Source organism: Coenobita brevimanus, chromosome 88 (genome assembly GCF_032717465.1).
Source record: "Coenobita brevimanus isolate Jiangsu-jjx chromosome 88, ASM3271746v2, whole genome shotgun sequence".
In the NCBI taxonomy this organism is placed as follows: domain Eukaryota; kingdom Metazoa; phylum Arthropoda; class Malacostraca; order Decapoda; family Coenobitidae; genus Coenobita; species Coenobita brevimanus.
In genome coordinates, this window is record NC_137041.1 from 31049990 (window position 1) to 31073898 (window position 23909).

The following is a 23909-nucleotide window of genomic DNA, read 5'->3' on the forward strand; positions in this document are numbered from 1 at the left end:
CAATACACATTACAGGAATTAATTTGGTGGATAATGTTTCATTACACCTTGTATAGCGGCATCAGATAACAAGCTTTAGATAGGTGGTGATATGAAAGGCTGGCTCGTGAGAGGAATATACTGCCGTAACAAATCAAACATTAATATAGAGCCATCGAGACTGTGTGGGCCCAGACTGTCAACGCGTGGGAGCCAGAGAACGAGAGGACATGGGTCTGTCTCCTCCAGCACACCAAGGACGAGTAGGTGCTGTTCGGACGAAACGAGCTACCATAAACAACATTGTTTCCTCAGTGCCGAGAAGACTTCTAGAAGTTATTGAGGCAGGAGGCCACTGGAGTACTTTTTTAGGATTTCCTCGTTGCTTTGGCTTGACCAATATCGGTACACATTGACATAGACATGTTTTTGGAGTTTGGGTAGGATTTTTTTTTTCTCAATTTTCTTGTAACAGATTGTGAGATATTATTACATCCACCCATGTCACAGACATCGACTCTACCTTTTATGAACAATTATTTTAAATAGCCTCTTCATATACAGCTGCGATAAACGAGTTGACATGATGATGACTGTATAGAGGGAGTATACCGTGAGAGGATGATTATAATTTACTGTGGAAAAGGCCGTGTCAAAGGTTGCAATTTTTTTTTTTTTTAAGTGTTCGACACTGGGCAAAGGCTTCACAGCATGCTCCCAAGGCCCAGTAGTCCTCCTACATACCATACACCTCTACATGTCACCACTTCGGCGCTAACACCCACCGTCCATATTGAATACACGCTAGGGCTGTCTCATACAGGACTGGTGTACTGGTATTAGCGTGGGTATTTTTACATGTCGGCGGGTCTTTTGGTATATAAGTAAAGTCTGCTTTTACTAAATTTAAGTCCCTAAACTGTTCCCTGCCCCAGCGGGGATTTAAACCTGGGTCCTGCAGGACTGTAGGCCACCTCTCTACCGACTGAGGTTTATATATTTATAATGGTAGAGCACGATTCTTACATAAACATTATGGAATTCACAGCCATCCAGATTTCATTCTGCGTCCAAAGTCAAAACACATGGATAAACACAAATATCTGGCTACGTAGTAATGTTTGATCTGTCACGTCGGTATATTATTTTCTCTCATGAGCCAGCCCTTGATATCACCACCTATGTAAAGCTTCTTATCTGACGCTGCCATACAAGGTGTAATGCAGCATTATCTACAAAACATTAACTCCTTTATATCATGCCCTGAATGGAAGAAAATAGACAAATCTGTGACCACCACTTCCCATTTCACTCTCTTCTACCTCCCCTCCCTCACTCCACCCTCGCACCATCATTCGTGCCCCCACCCATCTTTCCTTCTCTCTCAGGCCGCTCCCACTCAGCCCCTCTTACTCATCTCTGACGTGCCCTGCATAACGAAGCCAGCCTGAGGCACAGGGTACCTTAGGATAGGGGATTATTTATGACCACGACTGTACACGTTCCTTACTTTTTCATTTATGTGGTCAGTCGGTGAAAATCTGTTATTGATAATCACTCCTAAATCCTTTTCCCTTTCTGATGTGTGTAGGGTTGATCTTTCTAACTTATAGTACCAGTCTGGTCTTATTTTCACTTTTACCAAATTTATTACATGACATTAATGTCCACATTGAATTACATTTACCATCTATTGCTCCATTCATGAAGCTTATTTAATGCCTCCTGTAGGTCTATGCAAGAGTCTGTATTTGTAATTTCTCTTCGAATTTTTGCATCATCAGCACACATATTTAGGTAGCTTCCATTTCCAATGTTGCTGTCTGTGTCATTTATATATACTAAAAACATAATTGGTGCTAGCACCGAGCCCTGTGAACTCCACTTGTCCCTTCTCTCCATGATGAGTAATTTTCCCATAGTGTAGTGCCCGGAAGTGAAAATAAGCTGTATTTAGTTCATTTATATGACCAAAAGTTCGATTTAGTGAGAGTGTGTGGCCAGGGTATAGCTGTTACCATGCGACCGTGATCAGAATGTAGATTAAGTCACCTAGTTGCTGTCGATATTTTTCTACTGTAATTTATTAGTATTAAGTCTCTTTATAATATATAATTCGAGCTGCTAGGAATATGTGCCTGTGGTCACATAGTCCAGCATAATGTACGCATGTGCAAAGGCATGTAAGACACGACGATTTTTCATTGTTTTTTCGATGCAAGTGTATTGAGAGAGTTGGAGAGTAATTATTGTAACTAGGGAATGTAATTTTTTGGGGTAATCAATTGTAAGGGGAAAGACATCACATTGAGTCTATCACGAGTCTATAGTAATGAAAATTTTAAATTGTGTAAGCCGTCATCCTCCCCATTCCCCCTTTCCACCACGCTGGACTGGCGTAGGCTAACTGGCGTTTCACTCGCTCACCAGCTGTGAACTGTGACGGGTGGTCGGTACTGTAGTCATCCTCTCCTCCCCCGCCCCCCTCCAAGGAATTCTGTAAGTAATTTGATAAAATTGTTGTTTGATGTGTTGAAGCGCGAATAAGTGATACCCCGCGAGTGATAATAGTGACGAAAATAGAGAAATAGATTCGCGTTAGTATCAAGTGTTGTCGTTCCCCAGGAAGTGTTGTGTTTGATCACGTGAGGTGACGCCATTGGTAAAGCGTGTCCTGTGTTCTCGCTCACCTCCTTCGTATTCCTTGAGCTGGATAGTGAGGTATTTCCCATTTGTGTACTGTATTTTATATTATTATTTAGTGAGAATGTAGCTAAGAAGCAGAGTTCTGTCTGAGCCTCAGATAAATGTGTGATTATTGTGGGCCAAATATTTGGTGCCTTGGGACTGTAAATTGTTTATTAACGAGTTAGGATGACTTTGCAATTCAGTACTTACTAGGGCTGCGTTAGTTGTGAGTTAATGTTCACGTAGTTACTTTGTGAGGCAGTGATATCGATGCAATGATGTTTTTCATGGTCAGAGTTAGTTTTTCATGCTTATTTGTTATAGTACTTTTCTTCTATGTTATCCCTACAATATGTATTATTTTGAGAAGAGCTATGTGTTTGTAGTGCCATGTGTTATTCTGTATCTAATTGAAATGCCGAGTGTTGTAACTTATGTTTCTTTATTATGAGACTTTCTTGATCATGTGAAGGGATTACTTGCATTAGGGAGAATAGTTATTCATTATACATATTAATTTCTAGCGGGTCGAAGTGTGGAGGTCAGTCCCGGTGAGTGAATTAAGGTCCCAGTGCGGATGTCAAGTCCCAGTGTGGAGGTCAAGGTCCCACTGAGGAAGTCAAGGTCAAGAATATCAGAGGATCGGACCAGTTAACTATGAGCTCAGCGGGACGAATATGTAGCTACATTGGACTGAAGCTGGGACAAAAGGGAGCTAAGTTTTGTGGAATTTGATATTAGCCCATATGATTTTGAGTAATGTGCCAACTGATTCAGGATTATTCTGTAAGGCTAGTAGATGGGATGATTTCTACCCCTTTTTTGGTCTTGTACATAGTTCCTCCCACTCGAACTTTATTGTTTGTATAATCCTTGAGAACTGGTGATACAGAGTTGACCTAGTAGCTTGTTAATGTGTAACCCAGGAGTATTTTGGGAAATTGCGAAGGTCAGGCTTGGGTTGGCCGAGTTGGAGACTGACCCCGTTATTTTGGCATGCTACCATTCTTAACTTGACCACGTGAAAGGCAATAAACGCAACTGAAGAGGCTGCTATTGGGAGGGACTCTCCGTCAGTGTGAGTTCCTGACCGTTCCAGCACACAGTGGTTATCACTAGTGATTTGATGTCTGCCTCTTTTGATCACGTAAAAGTCTGGGTTGCAGAGCATACTAGTACAAGTGGTGCTGCAGCATTGGGATGACCTGTTAATGTGAGGGTAATCAAACTTGTAAGCAATAATTGAGAGGTCATTTAGATTATTGTCATTAAATCTAATTATGGTAATAGCTCATCCCCCAGTTCTCAAAGGTATATGTACTTGGCATTATATGTAGAATTATAGGGTATGTGTATTTGTAGTGTGCGCTATTTTAGTGTTGCAGTTGGGTAGTTTAATAGTTGAGCTTCACCTCCTGGAGTTGCTCATGTTTGTATAATTCATGATGGAGTCCCATGTTGAAAAATTAATTGACCTTGAGACTGAAATGCCTGAGACAGTAGGTGTAAAGCGGGAACATTCTGCAATTGATGAGTGTTTTGAATGTACTAGAGCTTTGGAGGAGATGTTAAGCCCACCTGGACTCACCCCGACCAAGACTGGAGGCCCATCACAGTATGCCCCCATAAAGTCTGGAAATGCATTTAGGCAGTCAACTCCACAGTGGTCAAATTTGCCTGTAGGAGGTATGCAGAGCTGTCAGGGAAATTCGGTAGTACTAGAGTGCAAGGGTGCTGACATTCTAAGAATGAGTGAAATTTATGGTCTACATACTAGGACCCTGGTGGATCACTTTCTAATGCAGGTAGAGTCAGTGACTGCTAACTTGGAACAGTGGAAGCCAGTAGTGCTCACCTGCATGGACACAGAGTTGTGTACATATGTTCTGGGAGAGTTAAGCTTATGTGAGGCAGGTAGTAAATATGGGGACATCAAGACATTGCTGCAACGAGAGTTCAGAGGTCATGCAGGGATCACTGATGCATTCTGCGAGCTTGCACAAATGGAGTATAACTCTATGGATCCAGCTAAGATGTTTTGTTAGACAATTTAAGAGTAACTATAGGGCAGTCTGTAGAGAACATCCCCATATTAGCCCTCCCAATGTTGAGCAGTTGTGGAAGAAAGCTGTGCTATGTTATGTACCCAAGGAAGTTAGGGAACGATTAAAGTTGTTTAAAGATCTGGGAATAGAGACCTTTATTTCAGAATTAGAGAGAGAAAGAGGTTATAGACAGTGACGCAGAGTGGCAAAAGTTGTGGATGAACAAGGGTCTCGCATAAATTATGTTCCAACCCCTGCTAGAATCACACCTCCAGTTGTTAGTGACAATGCTCGTCCAGTGACTCGAGTACTCGTACGTCAGGTATCCTTTAAACCCAGACCTACAATGTGGCCTTGTGGGTGGTGTTCAAGTGGCAGTAAACATGACAAAGTGAGTTGCCCAAGGACACCAAAATGGGGAAGTCGTTTTGATTGCCTGAAAGCAAACTCTAGAAGGGGACATGAGGGATGCCCTGGTAGACCTAACTTAAGTAGAAAACCAGAGAGAAGCGTGCCAGTATACCTCCCGCAACAGCTAATCCCCTCCCACAGCAAGATTCTCAATTATATTAAGACTTTCAACGGCCTAGGGAATGACTGGAGGACCCTGAGGTAATGCAGGCTGACAGACATGTGTGGAGGGTACAGGATGTAAAACAGAATAAGAGTCGTCAGAACCTTTCAGATTCTGAGGTGGAGGAAGTCCAAAAAGTTTGAGGAGAAGTAGACACTCCAGTGATACGCTTGATTATGGGACAGTATCAGGTTCCAGCTTTTGTAGACACTGGTAGTGCAGCAACATTGATGAAAGAGAGTACAGCAAATAGGTTAGGATTAAAGATTAGCAAGTGCCGACGTTCATTGCATTCAGTATCCAACCATAAGTTAACTGTTGGCAAGGTTTCATTGGTAGTGCATACTGTCCCCGAGACAAGAGTCTATCTATCTATCTATATACCTAGGCTGCTTCCCCCAGGGAAAGGGAGGTAGCCGAGACAGGACGACACACTCCCCATTTACTCATCAATTCAAACACATTCATTCGCATCTGAGCCCCAGAGGGGAGAAGGGACAGATCCTCACCACATCACACTGCACAAGGGTCAACTGCGCAATGCAATCAGTGTCATCCACACCAGGGCCCAGCCCAACAGCAGAGCTGGTTTACCCCTGCCACATCATAATTGACCCATCCCCTTATCCACACCTGACCTGACTAGCTGATCAGACCAAATGCAGGAGAATATCCCCTCAGGGCTGCATCTTCATTTATTCATTCACAATTTCTCTCCATTTATTTTTGTCACGAACAGCCACTCTTCCTTGCTCAACAGACATCCATCTCGCATCCAGCACTCTCTTCACACTGTCCATCCATCCTATTCGTGGTCTCCCTCTCAGCCTTACACCTTCACATCAGATCTAGTTATCTTTTTCACCAATCGCTCATTCTCCATTCTCCATATGCCCAAACCATCGCGACACCCTCTGCTTAACTCTACCATCCATCTCCCGAAGACAACTCCAGTTCTCATTCGCACTTCATCATTTCTCACTCGATCCATTCGCGTCACTCCACACACACTCCTCAGACACCTCATCTCCAATACATTCAAACTTTTCCTCTCTGCTACACCCATATTCCATGTTTCAGCCTCATATAACGCAGTCAGTACCACAACACCCTCATACAGCCTTCTCTTTACATCCATTCTAAGTGAACGACATCTAAACACTTTTTTCATTCCTCCCAGCACCTTACCTACTTCATTCATTCTAAACTTCACTTCTGCATCTATTCTTCCATCCACAGCATCATGTGACCCTAAATATTTAAAACACTCTACCTCCTCAAACAACTCGCCATTCAAAACTATATTCATCCCTCTACCATCTACCAACCTCGTACACTTCATCATTTTACTCTTATTCTCATTTACTTTCAATTTCCTCCTTTCACACACCCTTCCAAACTCCTCTACCAACTGTCTCAATCTCTCCTCTGAATCAGCTACCAGTGCAGTATCATCTGCAAACAGCAGCTGCTTCAGATTCCGCTCTCCACCATCAACATTCACCAGACTCAGACCTCCACCTAACACTCTTGCATTCACATCTTTTACAACACCATCCATATAAATATTAAATAACCAAGGCGACATCACACTTCCCTGTTGCAGCCCCACTCTCAAGGGAAACCAATCACTCACAGCATTTCCCACTCTTACACACGCTGTACTATTTACATAAAAACTTTTCACCCCTTTTAGTAACCTACCATCAAGTCCATACAATCTTAAAACAGTCCACAAAGCCTCCCTATCAATTCTGACATACGTTTTCTCTAAATTCATGAATGCCCAAAACACATCCTTGCCTTTCGCTAAATACTTTTCACACACTTGTCTCACAGCGAACACCTGATCCATGCATCCCCTCCCTCTCCTAAAGCCACACTGCTCATCACCAATCACTTCCTCTGTACCCTCTCTAACTCTCAAAATTAACACTACCATACACCTTACCTATAACACTCAACAGACTTATACCCTTAAAGCTAGTACATTCATACTTATCACCCTTGCCCTTATACAACGGGACCACACAAGCACTTGCCCAGTCAATTGGCACCATACCTTTCACAAAGCACACATTCAACAATCTTACTAACCAGTCAACAATAGTTACTCCACCACCCTTCAGGCATTCCACAGCACACCCATCCATACCTGCAGCTTTCCCTGTTTTCTTCTCCTTTACTGCCTTCTCCACTTCCTCCTTCGTGATCAAAGAATCATTCAACTCTCCCAACACATTTATTCCTTGCACCCTTCCATCCACCACAATCTCAGCCACCCTTTCCTACTCTACATTCAACAGACTCTCTAAATACTCTGCCCATCTCTTCCTTACTGCATCCATCTCAGTTAACATCCTTCCATCCTCTGCTTTTACTCCCTCTTCCTTCCCAGACTCTCCCTTTCGCACCCTTTTCACCTCCTTCCAGAACATTTTCTTATTTTGTTAAAAATTCTCAGTCAATCGCTTACCCCACCTTTCATCTGCTGTCACTTTAGCATGACGCACAGCCCTTCTCGCCCTACTCCTCTTTTCCTAATACCTCTTATATGACACCTCATCCTTCCTTTGCAGCCACACTTCATATGCACGTCTCTTCTCAGCCACAGCCATACTTCCTCGCACCACCATTCACTTCCTTTTCTTACACCACCACCCACACGTCTCGCACCACACACCTCTTCTGCATGTCCCACCACAGCACTCTTAAACAACTGCCATTCCTCCTCCACACTGCCATTTTCCTGGTCTTTCACTGCGGTCCACTCGTCTTTCAATTTCTGATAGTCTATAATTTTCTCTCTCTTATCCAACTCACTCACTTTCGAAACCTCCCTGCCACACCCAACCCTCCTAGCTGTCACCCATTTCTTACTCTTAACTTTCCCTCCACCAGGTAGTGGTCAGACATACCTCCACCCTCCCCTCTCAGAACTCTCACATCCAACAATCTTCCTATTACATTCCTAGACACAACCACATAGTCCGTCAGTGCTTTATCCACAACCATTCCACCCTCCTGTCTCACGCATGTATACTTATAAATATCTTTCTTCTCAAACAGCGTATTTCCAATCACCATCTCTCGCTCAGCAGACATCCCTATCATTCGTTCCCCATTTTCATTTCTTCCTGGCACACCATGCATACCAACTACACCTTCAACTGCTACATTTCCCACTCTAGCATTCAGATCTCCCATCATTACCACATTCACATTCGCTCCAAAACTCTGCAGACACTCACCAACATCATTCCAGAAAGACTCCCTCTCTTTTTCATCCCTTTCACTACCAGGCCCATATGCACTCACAAACACCCACAAATGTTCAAATTTCGCTTTCACCCACATCAGTCTCGATGACCCTTCCATTCAGTCACACACTGCTGTACTTCTGGACTCACTAACAAGGCCACACCTAATGCCCATCCTCCATCAACACCTGACAATCTTCCATTCACACTTCCAAACATAGGCTCACCCTTCCCTTGCATCTTCGTTTCACTCAAAGCTAACACATCCAACTTTCTTCTCACAAACATTCTCCTAATCTCCTCCCTTTTAGCCTCAATCGTACTACATCCACGCACATTCATAGACCCAATCTTCAGGGTATGGGGATAACTCAATCCCCTTTCTCTGACCTGTCTTTTTAGGAACTAAAAAGCAGAGGAGGGAGTCCCTAGTCCCCTCACCCCACCCCTTTTAGTCGCCTTTTACGACACGCAGGGAATACGGTGGCAGTATTCTTCCTAACACGAGTAGTGCAGCAATTTGTAGTGGTCCCAGACTATTATTTGTCAACAGAAGTGCTCATGGGTGCGGACTTAATTGGTAGGGCAATTTTCACTTGGGACAGAGAAGGTCATGTGATGCATTGAGGTGATCAGCAGTACGAGATCCGAAATAAGCTTTGCCAGACAGTGAATAGAATAAGATTCAGGTCTATCCATACGAGAAAGGCAGAAGGAGAGCTAGTGCAAGTGAAGTGTAGGACTGTGGTACCTGCACAGACATTTATGTCAGTACCCATTGCGTTAAAAGACAGAAAAACCGGAGATGTTTTACATGTTAGTAAATTTCAGTAGGCCAGGGGTAATGCTTCATTAGCACCAAATTGTTGTGTGAGAGCGAGAACGGGACATGCTATTTACCCATTACCAACGTACTCAAGAGGCCAGTGAAGTTAAACCCAGGACATGTGTTGGGGATGTACCATGTTGTTGACGAGTATAGTATTACTTAGCCCCAAGAAACCACACAGAAGTCCATCTGCATTACTACAACCAGAAAGCAAGGCAGAAGATGACCTTGTGGCACCAGTAGTTCGGGTCGATAATGCTTTGTTACCCACATGGATCACGCTCCGGACGGGAGTGACCGACGAGCTGCAGTTAATTCAATTCTCAGGGGGCTGAAGTGGAAACATTTTTCTCATTTTCAGAGGGACAAATTAAGAGAGTTGATATTGGATAATCATGCACTGTTCATTCTTGGTCCGAAGGAAATTGGCACCCTTAAAGTACCTGAAGCCTACACTGATACTGTCGACTCTGAACCCACGCGTATGCCCTTGTATCAGCATCCTGAGCAAGCAAGAAAGATAATTTCTGAGATGATGGACGAGATGATTGATAAGGATGAGATTGAGGAATCGACCGCTGCATATTTAGCCCCCATAGTCTTAGTCAGCAAGCCGGACGGCAGTAAAAGGATGTGTATTGATTATCTTGCTCTTAATAAAAAGGTCAAGATAGATATCCAACCCCTACCCCGATTAGACGAATTAGTAGAGGAAAGTGATGGGAAAAAGTTTTACTGCACCCTTGATATGAAAGATGCCTACCTTCAAGTTCGATTGGATGAGAGCTCTCGAGACTTGACAACTTCCTCTCATGGGGTTAATTTGTTTAGATAAAAGCGTTTACCTTTCGGATTGTCTGTGAGTCCAGCTATTTTCACGAGGAAAATGCAGCAAGTATTAACCCCTTTAGTTAGAGAAGGTTGGTGCCGTAACTACCTAAATGATATTGTGATTTGGGCAGACTCTTTCGATCAGATGCTAGACCGACTGATAATTACCTTTGGAAGATTAACCGAGTCTGGAATGAAGCTGAACGTTAGTAAATGCTCTCTCATAAAGTAAGAAATTAAGTTCTTGGGACATGTAGCGCTGGAGAAAGGAGTACGCCCTGACAGTAAGAATCTTGAAGCTATTGAACAGATGTCACAACCAACGAAGGCCAAGGAAGTGAGATGCTTTGTGGGCATGGGTAACTTCTATCACAAACACATTCCTGACTTTGCTGCCTTTGCCAATCCTCTCACTAATTTGCTTAGGAAGGACGCAAAATTTTAATGGTCAGAATTGTGTGAGAATGCATTCATAGTTCTTAAACTGTTTAAAAGTTTATGTCAGCTCCAGTACTAGTAAAGGCAGATTTAACTAAACTGTTCATGTTACACACAGATACTACTGATTCGCACATTGGCGGAGCTCTTATGCAGCTGGGGGGCGAGAAACATCTGAGACCTATTGGATACTTTTCACAGAAGCTTACCCCGACAGAAAAAAGATACTCAGTAACAGACAAGGAAGCCATGGCAGTAGTGAGTGCATGTAGATTTTTCAGCCACTACGTATGGTGCAAACCCTTTTCCATTGTTACTGACCATAGACCGTTAACCACCATCTTGAAGAAAAAGACTAAATGCCCACGTATGTTGCGTTACTTGTTGGAGATGAGAGACTATGATTTTGTGATAAAATATAAAAAGGGTGTGAATCATTATGTCCAAGATACTTTGACTAGACCAGCAGGAGCAATCAAGGAGGCCTCAGATATGACCCAATCTAATGAAGAATTTCGGTGGCTGGGCCTTCCGGTGGACAAGATCAGGGAAGTCCAGAAAGCAGACCTGAGGTGGAGGCAGGTAATTCAGTATTTAGATGGAGGTCAGTTACCCAGGAAGTTGTCTGGTAATCGTCCCATTTACGCTTTCGAAATGAATGAGGAGATTCTGTATGTGCGAAGAGAAGAAATGGGAAAGTCTAGATTGTGCCTGGTAGTACCCAAGTCTTTAGTTACTATTGCCTGTTCAACTGTTCATAACCCTTCACACCTTGGAGGACGCAAGACGGTAGCCAAGACAACAGTTTTTCTATTGGCTGTCTATTCACCGATGTGCGACATTTTGTTAAATTATGCAAGTCATGTCAGCAGTTCAAGGATCACGGGAAGATTGTGCACCATTTTAAGGAATTGCCACTAGTAGATGATAATGGTCAGAGGGTTGCAACAGATCTCATAGTTTTGCATAATAGTAGGAGTGGTCACAGGTATTGCCTCACAGTGACAGACCATTTTTCTAGGTATCTACGTACAAAATCCACCAAAGCCGTAGCTGAGGAATTTAAGAATGACATCTGTAGGTATGGCAAGCTGCAGGTAGTTATCATGGACAACAGAGTAGAATTCACCAGTGCAGAGTTTAGAGATATTTGTAGGAAAGCCGGGATTAAGCAATGATTCTGTCTACCCTACCATCCCCGAGGAAATTCAGTTATTGAGAGAGCGCATATGACCTTAAAGACAGTACTGGCAATCTTGAGCCAAAAACACTCAAATACGTGGCCCATGCACCTGTGCGACACTGAGAAAGTGTTGAACGAAGCAGTGCATATGTCCCTAGGTATATCACCATTCTTTGTTTTTTTATGGTCGTCATCCAACTCGTGAGGTAGGAGATTTGCAGTTACCTACTGATGAAGACTGTGCACAGAAAATAGATATCAAACAGATGCTCAAGGAGACACAAGGGCGGATGACAGCAGGATACCTTAACAGGGCAAATGAGGCACGTAGGAATGACCCTCTAGAAGCAGGTGAATTAGTTTGGAGCTTTGTCGAAGAGTGCTTGCCTGGTACGGCATCAAAGCTAAATAGAAAATGGCAGGGTCCTTGCAAGACTGTCCAAGTTATCAATCAGGGTAGTGCCTATGATTTAGAAAATGTGTTTGATGGCACCATCTTGAGTAGGGCAGCTGAAAAGGTCAAAAGATATTTTGAAAGAGATGCCTTATTGAGTATGATGGATCACAAGTTTTTGACCAGTGAGGAAGAGGAGATACTGCCTAGAGTAAGATCCTGAAGACCGCCTGAGAGGTTGCAGTACACGTAGGTCATGGGTGTATGGTGTATTGTATATACTCACCTTTTTTTTTCTCTCTGACCATGTCTTGTCCTTCCCTTAACTGGCTGGGAACATAGAGTCGGGTATATCTTTCCAGGTCTCTCTAGACTGTACCTGTGTATTATATCTTTTTTACCAGTACCTATGAGTTGTAATTTTGCGTCAATCAACAGGGTTGAGTAGTTGCTTAGGGTATGTCCAGCTTTTAGAGAGATGAGGCGTGGAAGCTGCATGTTGTCAAATCGAGTACACCATGGTGTATAGACTGTCGTTCTTGCCTTACCTCGATTTTTTTTTCTTTAGGTTAGATTATTAGGCTTAGTTAGGGAAAACGAGCTCTCACATTTAGGACTTTTTTTTTTCCCCCAGATTTAGGGAATTGTACATGTGAGGGACAGTTCTGCCTGAAAGTCTCCACCTGGAGGTTTCCTACTCTCTTTGAACCTCGAGCACCGAGTGTATGTAATACCCAAACTGCAGTATAGGATTGCTCAGAGAGAGAGGGGAAGTTTCCAGTTTCTCTATAGGGCTTGGAGAAGTTGAACTATGGGGTCCTCGCATGTTAGGAGAGGTAGTGTAGGTAGGCTTCGCTCGGTCTCTCGGGACAGAATGATAGGTAGGCTTCGCTCGGTCTCTCGGGACAGAATGCAGTGGAGCGCCTCGTGTTACTCTCAGCTGAGTACAAGGTTTCCCCTTGTAGCAGGACATTCTCCTTGCGAGTAATATACTTGGTGAGTGGCATACGTCGTCGGTTGCATATCGTGAGTAGCATGAGAAAATTTACTCATGGTAGAGGAATTTTTTTTCTGCGGACAGGATAACCGCCGACTGTTCTCGAGCATGGAGCTTATTTAATATCCCACAGTCGCAGTATAGGACAGGTTGGCTAGTGTCTTTGGAGGAGTGTAGATTGGTTTCCTCGCACGAGCAAGAAGCCTGTGGAACACCCCACAGTAGCAGTATTGAGAGAGAGACTGGTCAAGTTGGTGAACTTATGTACAGAGTTTAAGTATGGGTCCAGGTCCAGTTGACCGAACTTTTGGTCTTCTCTAACCGTGGGCGGATGTAGTGCCTGGAAGTGATAATAAGCTGTATTTAGTTCATTTATATGACCGAAAGTTCGATTTAGTGAGAGAATGTGGCCACGGTATAGCAGTATCCATGCAAACATGATCAGAATGTAGATTAAGTTACCTAGTTGCTAAATCATTTTTTTTTCTACTGTAATTTATTAGTATTAAGTCTCTTTATAATACAAAATTCGAGCTGGTAGGAATATGTGCCTGTGGTCACGTAGTCCAGCATAATGTACGCATCCGCAAAGGCATGTAAAGCACGATGATTTTTCATTGTTTTTTTCGATGCAAGTATATTGGGAGAGATTGCTGTAGAGCAATTATTGTAACTAGGGAATGTCATTTTGGGGGGTAATCAGTTGTAAGGGGAAACACATCACATTGAGTCTATCACGAGTCTATAGTAATGAAGATTTTAAAGTTGACATTTTAAGGGACTGCCTTGCAGAAACGAGCATGATTCCAATGATTGATTATTCTGAGATCGTCTACGGCCAAAAATAGGAACTTCTCCGATTTTCTGGATGTCGCCTAATTTTCCATGAAGGATTATGTTAAAGCCACCTAAGTAGGTGGACTTGCAGACTGTGATGACCTAAGGTGACGTGCATAAGATGAGTGACTTGACCTCTAAGTCCCATTTTACTAGTAGCTCGGATTCTAGTGTGGCTAAAGGGCTAGGCAGTGGCAGTGGGAAGTTATTCTTTATCAAATTGTCCTTGGACAATTTTCTGCTGTTATAGTTATCATTACTACAACTACTACTACTACTACTTCTTACTACTACTACTGCTACCACTACTACTACCATTACTACTACTACTACTACTACTACTACTAACTAGTACTTATACTACTACTACTACTACTACTAACTACTACTACTACTACTTACTACTACTACTACTACTTACTACTACTACTACCACTACTACTACCATTACTACTACTACTACTACTACTACTAACTAGTACTTATACTACTACTACTACTGCTAACTACAGTAGTAGTAGTACTACTACTACAGTACTACTGGTGGTGCTTCTGTTTCAGGTACGAGAGGAGGCAGAAGTACTGTGATTATGATGATGTGTGGACGACAAGTAACGGGTGTGATGAAGGGGATATTAACCAGACCTCCTAACTCACGCCTCTTCCCACCTGCTGTTTGTATAACAGGTAACTAATCAAACAAGATCAGTTTTTATTCCGGTAAGGTCACTACTGTTCATAAGAAGTTAATAGGCTATGAGAGGTTGACTAGGAGAGTGTGTGTGAGTGAGATGGAAGGGGAGAGAGAGACCGGGGATGAACCGAGTTTATGTGAGATGAAGGTGTGAGGGAGGCCGTGGATGTTGTGGGAGGCGTCTCTTTCCTGATAGTGCAGGTTAGAGAGAGGGCGGACTGATGGTTATGGACAGTGTGTGATAGGGTGATACATTTGTGGCTACTTTTTCTGGGATTAAAGCGTTTGGTTAAAAATAGACAGGAAGATACATAATAAACAGCTAGTTAGTATAGATAACATTAGATGCAGATAGTGATGGATGGATAGATACGCAAATAGATAGACAGGTGGAAGTCCTCGTCATATGGCGCTTTTATTTTCATCATTATAATTATTTTCCTCAATATTAGTGTTATTATTATTATTATTATTATTATTATTATTGGTAGGTGGGAGCGCTCACCATCCACTCACTCGATGTACTGTAGTGCTGCCCTTGGATGTCTGCCCTTTCCTCTCCTCTATCCTTCTTTCCTTCCATCATCTCCTGTCTTTGTTTCCTTCATTCTCTCCTCGTCCTTCTACCTACGGGTGACTTTACACTCCTTCTTCTGTCTTTCTTTCCTTCTTTCTTTCCTCTTCCTTCTGCCCGTTGGTGTCTCTACAATGAGTGACAAGCCAAATGGTTTCCTGTACACCAGGAAACCATTTACTACGCTGGGTGGTAACCATGTAACCAAATATTGGCACTGGTGTTTAGTGGGTAATCACGGCGCTCCAATCGGATTGAGCCGGTGAAGGATTATATCCAAGGGGTGGCTGGGGTTTATTGCTCACGTATTGCCACTCAGGGATGCGTGAGGCTGGTCACTCACATCTTAAGTGTCAGAACCAACTTACTTAGCCTCGGGCTCCTACACTTCTCATGGGGCAACGTAAGATTGAATGATGATGATGATGATGACGATGATGATTGTTATTACTATTATTATTATTATTAGTAGTAGTAGTAGTACCAGTAGTAGTATTTGGAGTAGCAGAAGTGCAACTACTACTACTACTACACTGCTACTACTACTACTAGCCTATTACTACTACTACTAGCCTATTACTATACTACTGCTACTACTACTACTACTTCTACTACCACTACTGTAAATCATCTCCATCCATTTGGGAATTTCATTGTGGGGATCAAAACCAAACTTCATAATACAGATCATTATTTGGAGTTGTAATGTGATGGTTAACACTAATCCTCATATTACAATCCACGCCAAGAGCCATATACTGCTACTATTATTACTTTATTTCCATTCATTAACTTTACATTGTTAATAAAGACATGAATTTGCTTTGGTCGCTGGTCTATACGACTCTCTACCAGAGTAGCTTTGTAATCCATACCAGCCAGGGAGACAGGCCTAGGGGTGATGATCTTGTGCCCCTGAGGCACTGGGGAGCAGAAGTCACGGGGGAGAATGACAGTCGACATTTCATCCAGGCTTCTGTTGACATCTCATCCAGGCCACAACAGAACTCTGGGATCGACGTTTCTTCTCAGAGAGAACCTCCGGTAGTCTTGAGTAGAACCTATCCCAAATGATGTTGTGAACACAAAGAGAGTGAATTTACTGTGGTCCACATGTTGGATCCATTCTTGATAGTTTTTTTTTTTTTTTTTTCTTTTTTTGTTTGGTTCATTCATTTTATGTACGGCCTCGTGAGACAGTTCACGATGACATGCTGCAATAGGATCATAGGTCCTACTGTACGTCGCAGAAAGCCCTTTGCCCACCTGTCCAGAAACCTCAAGCACTGACATCCACTGTTGCAACATTTGATGTATTTACTGTTCTGTGGATGAAGTGCTCGCCGTCTTGAGGTAGCAGAGCTGGCTCCATGGTGACATCATGGTATATTTCCTGTTGTATTTTTGCAGTAAGGCCGCATACATCACCACGTCGAATGCAAACAAAGCCTTCCTTCTTGCAAGCCATTACATGGTTTGCATCAATGACAGTGCCACAGGCACAGTGTTGAGGCAGGTTCTCTATTGATCACCCATATCTCAATGCTATGGCGTCAGTTAATTCTTGTTTGTTGAAGTGGAAGCCTTTTGCTTTGAGAGGCAAGGTTGCCAGCCAGTTCGATGCCCCAACTTCTTGTGTGATTTCAGCTCTTCTCCACCGGTTTAATGTAAGATGTTCGGTTATGTGCTGCAGTTGGTCCTTTTTTCTTGCTTCTCGCTGTTTGCTTATCTGTGTCCTTATATCATTCTGCTTTTGTTGGTCGATTTCACTCGTCTCAACCTGGGTGCAAATCTTCTGAGACAGAGATTCGGTCAGTCTAATGAATTTCTATGATCGTAGCTTGCCATGGCTGAAGGATTTATAGTGCAAAGGCCTTCCATCCTGGGTGGTAGAGCTAAAAGATTCCCCTCTTCTGGTGTGGGATGTACCCATTGGTCAGATTTAGACTGAATGATTCCCTGATGGCATCCTCCACCGGTCGTAGCAGGAATTCTATGCTGGGGATGGTCTGCATCGTGAAGGTCCATTTGTACTTTACACCATGTGTAAATGCGCTATATGCTGCACGGGGTTCTGTTTTAGTGTGGCCGGGTAGTCCATGTATTTCTTCTTCCTATGTTCTTACCTTATCAGTCACATATTGGACTTAGTATTCCTTAGATCCAGTCACAGCAACTAGATGCCTCCGAACTTCTTTAGGTCACTATAATGCTTGTGACTAAAGGCCTCCTGCACATCTTGATAGTGTGACAACAATCGCTACTACTACTATTGATACTACTACTACTACTACTACTACTTGTGCGTTTTTATTCAAGAAAGAAGGAACCAAAGGCCAGGAGCCAGCATTATTGTTCCTTCCAAGAAAAAAAAAAAAAAAAAACTACGAGAGAGCCAAATAAAAGATCCTTTCATTTCGAGATGCCTGCACACACTGCATTTGAAACACTGGAGATCAAAATAAGTAAGAAATACAGACAGAGGGAGACAGTCCGAGAGTTGACCTGTTGCATAAATGGAAGACTGGAAGTAACGGTTAACTCTTGCATTAGAGAGTTAGACAGGAAAGGGATGAGAGTTTGTCGCCAGACGGGTGCTATGCACCCGTCGTAGAGGTGGAGGGATGCAAGCAATCAGTGCAGAGGAGCAGTGACCATTGAAGTAGCGATAGAAAAGACACAAAGATGCAACAGTGTGGCGAAGAGACAGAGGTTGAAGGGAACCAGTAAGAGAAGGAGAGATAATGAGGCAAAAAGCCTTTGACTCCAGCCTATTGAAGACCTGTATATGGGAAGCCTCCCCACACGTGAGGGTTATACTCTACACATCGGTGAATAAAACCCGTGTATAAAGTCAACAACTGTCCAGGGGTAAAAAAGGTACAGAGTTGGCTTAGCACACCCAATCTCTTGGGAGCAGATTTTACAAGAGATGCAATATGATCTTTTCAAGATGTCCCAAGTGAATGAAACCCCAAGCATGTTCAAGGATGATGCAGGATTGAGCTGGATCTTATTAAACATTAGTGGGTACTCCTGTGGAAGATTTTGTCAGGCTGATAGGTGTAAAAACTGAGTTTTTGATGCATTAAAAACAGCAAGATTATATTTATCCCTGTCAGTTACAAACCAAATCAGACATTAGGTGTGCCATGGCGTCATACCTAGTTTGTGGAAGTAATTGCTGAGATGGACGTTGCGAGAACCGAATGGAAAGGTGAAGGATGGAATCATCAGTGTACAAGTGGATAGGGTTAGATGTACAACTTAGAAGGTCATTGATGAAAAAAAGGAAGAGAATTGGTGATAGGACAGAGCCCTGAGGAACACCACTGTTGATAGATTTAGAAAAAGAACGATGGCAGTCTACAACAGCCGGTATAGAACGACCAGAAAGGAAGTTATAGGTGAAGGCACAAATAGAATGATAGAAACTGTAAGAGAGCAGTTTGGTAATTAAAAATTTATGCCTGACTCGATCGAAAACCTTTGAGATGTCAAGTGCAATGGCACAGCTTTCGCCAAAGTCCCGAAAGAAGGATGATCAGGAATCTGAAAGGTAGGTGAGAAGATCGCCATTGAAGCGTCCCAGACGGAACCCATACTGACGATCAGAACGAAGGCTGTGATAGAAAAGATGCTGCCTCTGTTGCCGCTGCTATTATTGTTTCATTATAATTATTATCATTATTATTATTATTATTATTATTATTTTTCTTTTTATTATTATTATTATTATGTTTATTATTATTATTATTATTATTATTTTACAATTATTATTACCATTATTACAATCCACATTAGCGAAGCTGGTATTGTTTTTGATTTGTCTGCGTGTCTCTGTGTCTGTTAGGACGATAACCGCAGAAGCTCAATATGTCATCACAAAATTTTACAGATGTGTAGGAGGGAAAAACTCGATCACGAGTTCGAAATTGGTGAAAGTAGGTCAAGGTCTGTGTGTCTGTTACCACGATAACTTCGCAACCGCTCAAGATATTATCACAAAATTAAAAATAAACATGTGTAGTAGGGATGAAAGTCTCCTACGAGTATTATTTTCAGTTTGTCTGTGTGTCGTTGTGTCTGCGTGTCTGTTGGCATATTAACTTCGCAACCTCTCAAGATATCATCACAAAATTTTACAGGTGCGTAGTAGGGAAGATCTCCTACGAGTTCGAAATTGGGGAATGTAGGTCAAGGTCAAGGTCATATTCCGAGCCGCGATAGAATGTATTGGCTCACGGCTGGCGTGATTCTCCCCTAGTGGGGCCTCTGGTTGTTTATTATTATTATTATTATTATTATCATCATCATCATCATCATCATTATTATTATTATTGTAGTTATAATTATTATTATTATTATTATTATTATAATTACTACTACTACTACTACTACTGTTATTATTATTTTTATTATTATTATTATTATTATTTTTATTATTAATTATTATTATTATTATTATTAATTACTACTACTACTACTACAACTACTACTACTGCTACTACTATTACTACTACTACTATTGTTATTATTATTATTATTATTATTATTATTATTATTATTATTACTATTATTATTATCATCATCATTACCATCATCATTATTATTATTATTATTATTATTATTATTATTATAATCTGTTAACTTCTCCAACATGCTGTAGATTAGTTTTTCCATCATCACATGCTTTCCTTTTCCTTTTCCTGGCTTGCTGTACCCATGATGATGATGATTACTTATGTAGCAAATAGGTAGGCTGTCCTGACTGAACTTATATCCTTCTCTCCTAAGCACATTGGAGGAAATTCTCAAACACGGAGGAAGCAGACACATACGAAGCCTTAAGAACAAACCTACAGCAGAAACTTAAACAACCAGAGTACATTAACTTCGCCAAAGATATCGTTGCTCCCTGGGCTGAGCGGAAGGTAATGTCAGTTATCTCCTTAGATCTCCATCAGAAGTCCTTTAAATTATCCTGCATTTCTGTCCATACACTTTGAAAATCAGTGTGGTGAATCCGCAGCCACCGACACTGATCACTTCACCTGAGGTCAGATCAGTGTCATAAATGTCGTTCCCTGCAGATCCACTACAATGATTTTCCGTGTTAGTAGAGAGAGAGTCAGGTGAGGCGGCAAGGCTTTTGATGATGACGATATTTTATCTTCGTGTTGTTACTATATCTTTTCTACTTAAACTTGACCTAAAGTTGCTCTCTCTCCATTTGGAATATCGAGTTGTAAAAAGAGATGAATGCCACAGTATGGTGCTAGCCACGAAAAAAACAAATAATTGCCATGGAATGCACCAAAGGATGAGTGTCAAAAACCACACATGCTTCTTGTGTATATTCTTTCACAATTTCCTCTATTTCAGTTTGGGAGGGTTTATTCTTACCTCCAGCAGAAGTGGGCATAAATGAAAAAAAAAAAAAAAATGGGGCATCTTAGATGGATGAGAGAGTGATATATTGGGCTGTGGATGTACTATTTCATAAGCTTTTTCGTCATTTATGAACTCACTTCTAACAGCGATCTTGATTTCCTGAAAGTTTTTTTTTTTTTTTTTTTTTTTTTAATGGAAACCAGTTTAGCTTGAAACGAGGATCTAGGAACGCAGTTACCTTGAAATTGGTAATCTTCAAAACAGGAAGAAGCTTTCGATGAACAGCTTCATACAAGACTTTAGTTAAGTTCTACAACAAGACAGATCTGATTCAAGTAACTGCAGGAAAGACTGTTGCAAACCAACAATGGCTGGCCCAAATAAGATGGTAATCATTTTTCCCCCTCAACTTGCTATATTGCCTCTTTCAATGGACTTAGGACTTTCACAAGCTCCTGTAAAGCCTTGATTTCCATCAGGGTTAACTTAGTTTTTGTTTCTTCGCCATTCAGCATGTTTAAAATTGGTTACATTTATAATGTCCCACCACATACGTAGACGTAATCACGATGGTCAGTACACATAGTAGTTTCATACAGAGTCTACAGATCTCAGATATACAAGTATTGGACTGTCACGTCTCTTGCAACGTGTTTACTTTCTAACACATACTCTCTCTCTCTCTCTCTCGCTCTGTGTGTGTGTGTGTGTGTGTGTGTGTGTGTGTGTGTGTGTTCTCGGCATATCAAAGTACTATTTGTATGATGTAAATTTAATTATTATGCTTCTAAAAATTCGGTTACAATTACATATACAATTTCTTTATGAATTTAAAGTTCAGTTACACTTTCAGTTACAATTACTGGTAAATAAAATTTATTACAGTTACAATTACCCCCAAAATGTGTAATTAATTACATTTCAGTTAAATTACCATTACAATTACCTGTCCTCAGCAGGATTGGAGTAATTGTAATTGATCTCCCAAACAAGGATGGTGGACTGCAGAACAACAGCTTCAGCCTGCATTCCAAGGGGTTCATATTTCAGGCGAGCCTGGGATTGCTACTGCTACGACTATTATTAACCATGTAACAAAAGTCAGAGGAGCTACTAACTTGTGTAATTGTCAACACATGAAGACTTCCTTCTCCAAAACTAGGGAGGGTAGTTTGGGGATGTATTTTTGGTGAGCCACAACCAAATCATTTAATTCAAGCAGCTCGGAATGCCTTTTTTCCTCTTCATTCATTCATGATTTTATTCACTCATTTTAACCTGGCAGTGTCCGATAACTGCCTGTTTATCAATCCATCTTTCTTTTCATCGTCAGGGCCTCAATCCCGCAGGGGATGGCCACACACAAATCTCCTCCATGTTACCATGTCTGGCGCCATCTGGCTTCCTGATCTTTAACTCATCCTCCTCTCATATACCTATCCATACAAACCGTTCATCCCATCTTCGATCTCCCACACCCCCATCCCTTCACCTCACTTCCATATACTCTCCTAGTCAGTCGCTCTTTCTCCATCTTCTCCAGCCACATCCATATCAACATCAGAACGCTCCTAAGGCAACCACAACCTGTGTATGCTGGACAGCTGGCCCCCAGAACCATTAAATGACATTCCTTGACTAACCAGAGGAGTGTATATGACCGAGGTAGAGGGAAAAACTGAGGATGAGATGGAGGGGTGGAACGGAGAGGTATAGTAGCGAGGAAAACATGAGCTGGAGAGAGGGCAGACAGATGACAGATGGCAGAGGACATGCCCTGTCACACTGGAAGACACCGAGATGATTCGTCTATGGTAGCTCCTTGCGCGATTAAATATCAGGATATGGATAGTAGGATATATATATATATATATATATATATATATATATATATATATATATATATACATATATATCCATCCATCCATCATCCAATCCTACATTGCCCCATGAGGAGCGTAGGAGCCCGGGGCTAGGCATTTGGTCCCGACATTTAAGATGAGAGTGACCAGCCTCACTCATCCCTGAGTGGCATTACATGAGCAATCAACCCCATCTACCCCTTGGATATAAACCTTCACCGGCTCAATCCGATTGGAGCGCAATAATTACCCACTAAACCACCAGGCGCCAAAATTTGGTTATATGGTTACCACCCAGCGTAGTAAATGGTTTCCTGGTGCACAGGAAACCATTTGGCTTGTCACTCAGTGGAGAGTCACCCACAGGCTGAAGGAAGTGGAAAGAATGAAGGAAAGAAAGACAGAAGAGGGAGTGTAAAGTCACCCGTAGGCAGAAGGTAAAAGGAAAGAATGAAGGAAAGAAAGAAGAGAATGGAATGAAAGAAGGATAGAGAGGAAAGGGCAGTCACACGAGAGCAGCACTACATTGAGTGAGTGGATGGTGAGCGCCCCCACCTACCATATATATATATATATATATATATATATATATATATATATATATATATATATATATTATATATATATATACATAGGCTGCTTCCCCGAAGGAAAGGGAGGGTGGCAAGACAGGACGACAAACTCCCCATTTACTCATCCATTCAAACACATTCATTCCCATCTTAGCCCCCCCCCCCAAATATATATATATATATATATATATATATATATATATATATATATATATATATATGGTAGGTGGGGGTGCTCACCATCCACTCACTCAATGTTGTGCTGCTCTCGGGTGACTGCCCTTTCCTCCATCCATATATATATATATGTATATATATATATATATATATATATATATATATATATATATATATATATATATATATATATATATTGTTACGGAACAGAGAAAGATAATGTACACTTTAAGTGAGAATACTAAAAATCACTACTGTCCCGTAAAGTTCCAGGTTCAAAACAAAAGAGTTAGGTAAAATTACAAGTTAAAGTTTAATGCTCAAACTAACAACAAAACATTCAGGACTCGTAAGGATAATGTAATGGCAAAAAACGGGTTAAATATATGGTTAACTGCAATAGCCTCTATTAACACGAAATTAGCAAGAGTAAATTTATCTAAGTCAGCCCTGATAAAATGAAAATACCAGATAATACTCAGTGAATGCAATATATATTATTACAGATACAAAATATTATTAATAATGACTGACATCCAAACTTTACATTAATCACAAAAACCTCACTAGGCCTACAAATT

General features: G+C 41.6%; 1 protein-coding gene across 1 annotated transcript in view; it reads left to right on the forward strand.

Annotated features, from left to right (window-relative positions):
* Positions 1 to 4112: 4112 nt before the first annotated feature.
* LOC145411249 (acyl-coenzyme A synthetase ACSM3, mitochondrial-like) overlaps positions 4113 to 23909 on the forward strand; it is a 111056-nt gene continuing 91259 nt past the window's right edge. Inside the window, exons 1-6 of the mRNA XM_080281316.1 lie at positions 4113 to 4297; positions 4445 to 4707; positions 10763 to 10875; positions 11071 to 11216; positions 11666 to 11796; positions 20121 to 20257. Coding sequence (XP_080137442.1) covers positions 4113 to 4297; positions 4445 to 4707; positions 10763 to 10875; positions 11071 to 11216; positions 11666 to 11796; positions 20121 to 20257 — 975 coding nt within the window. The remainder of the gene's footprint in view (positions 4298 to 4444; positions 4708 to 10762; positions 10876 to 11070; positions 11217 to 11665; positions 11797 to 20120; positions 20258 to 23909) is intronic.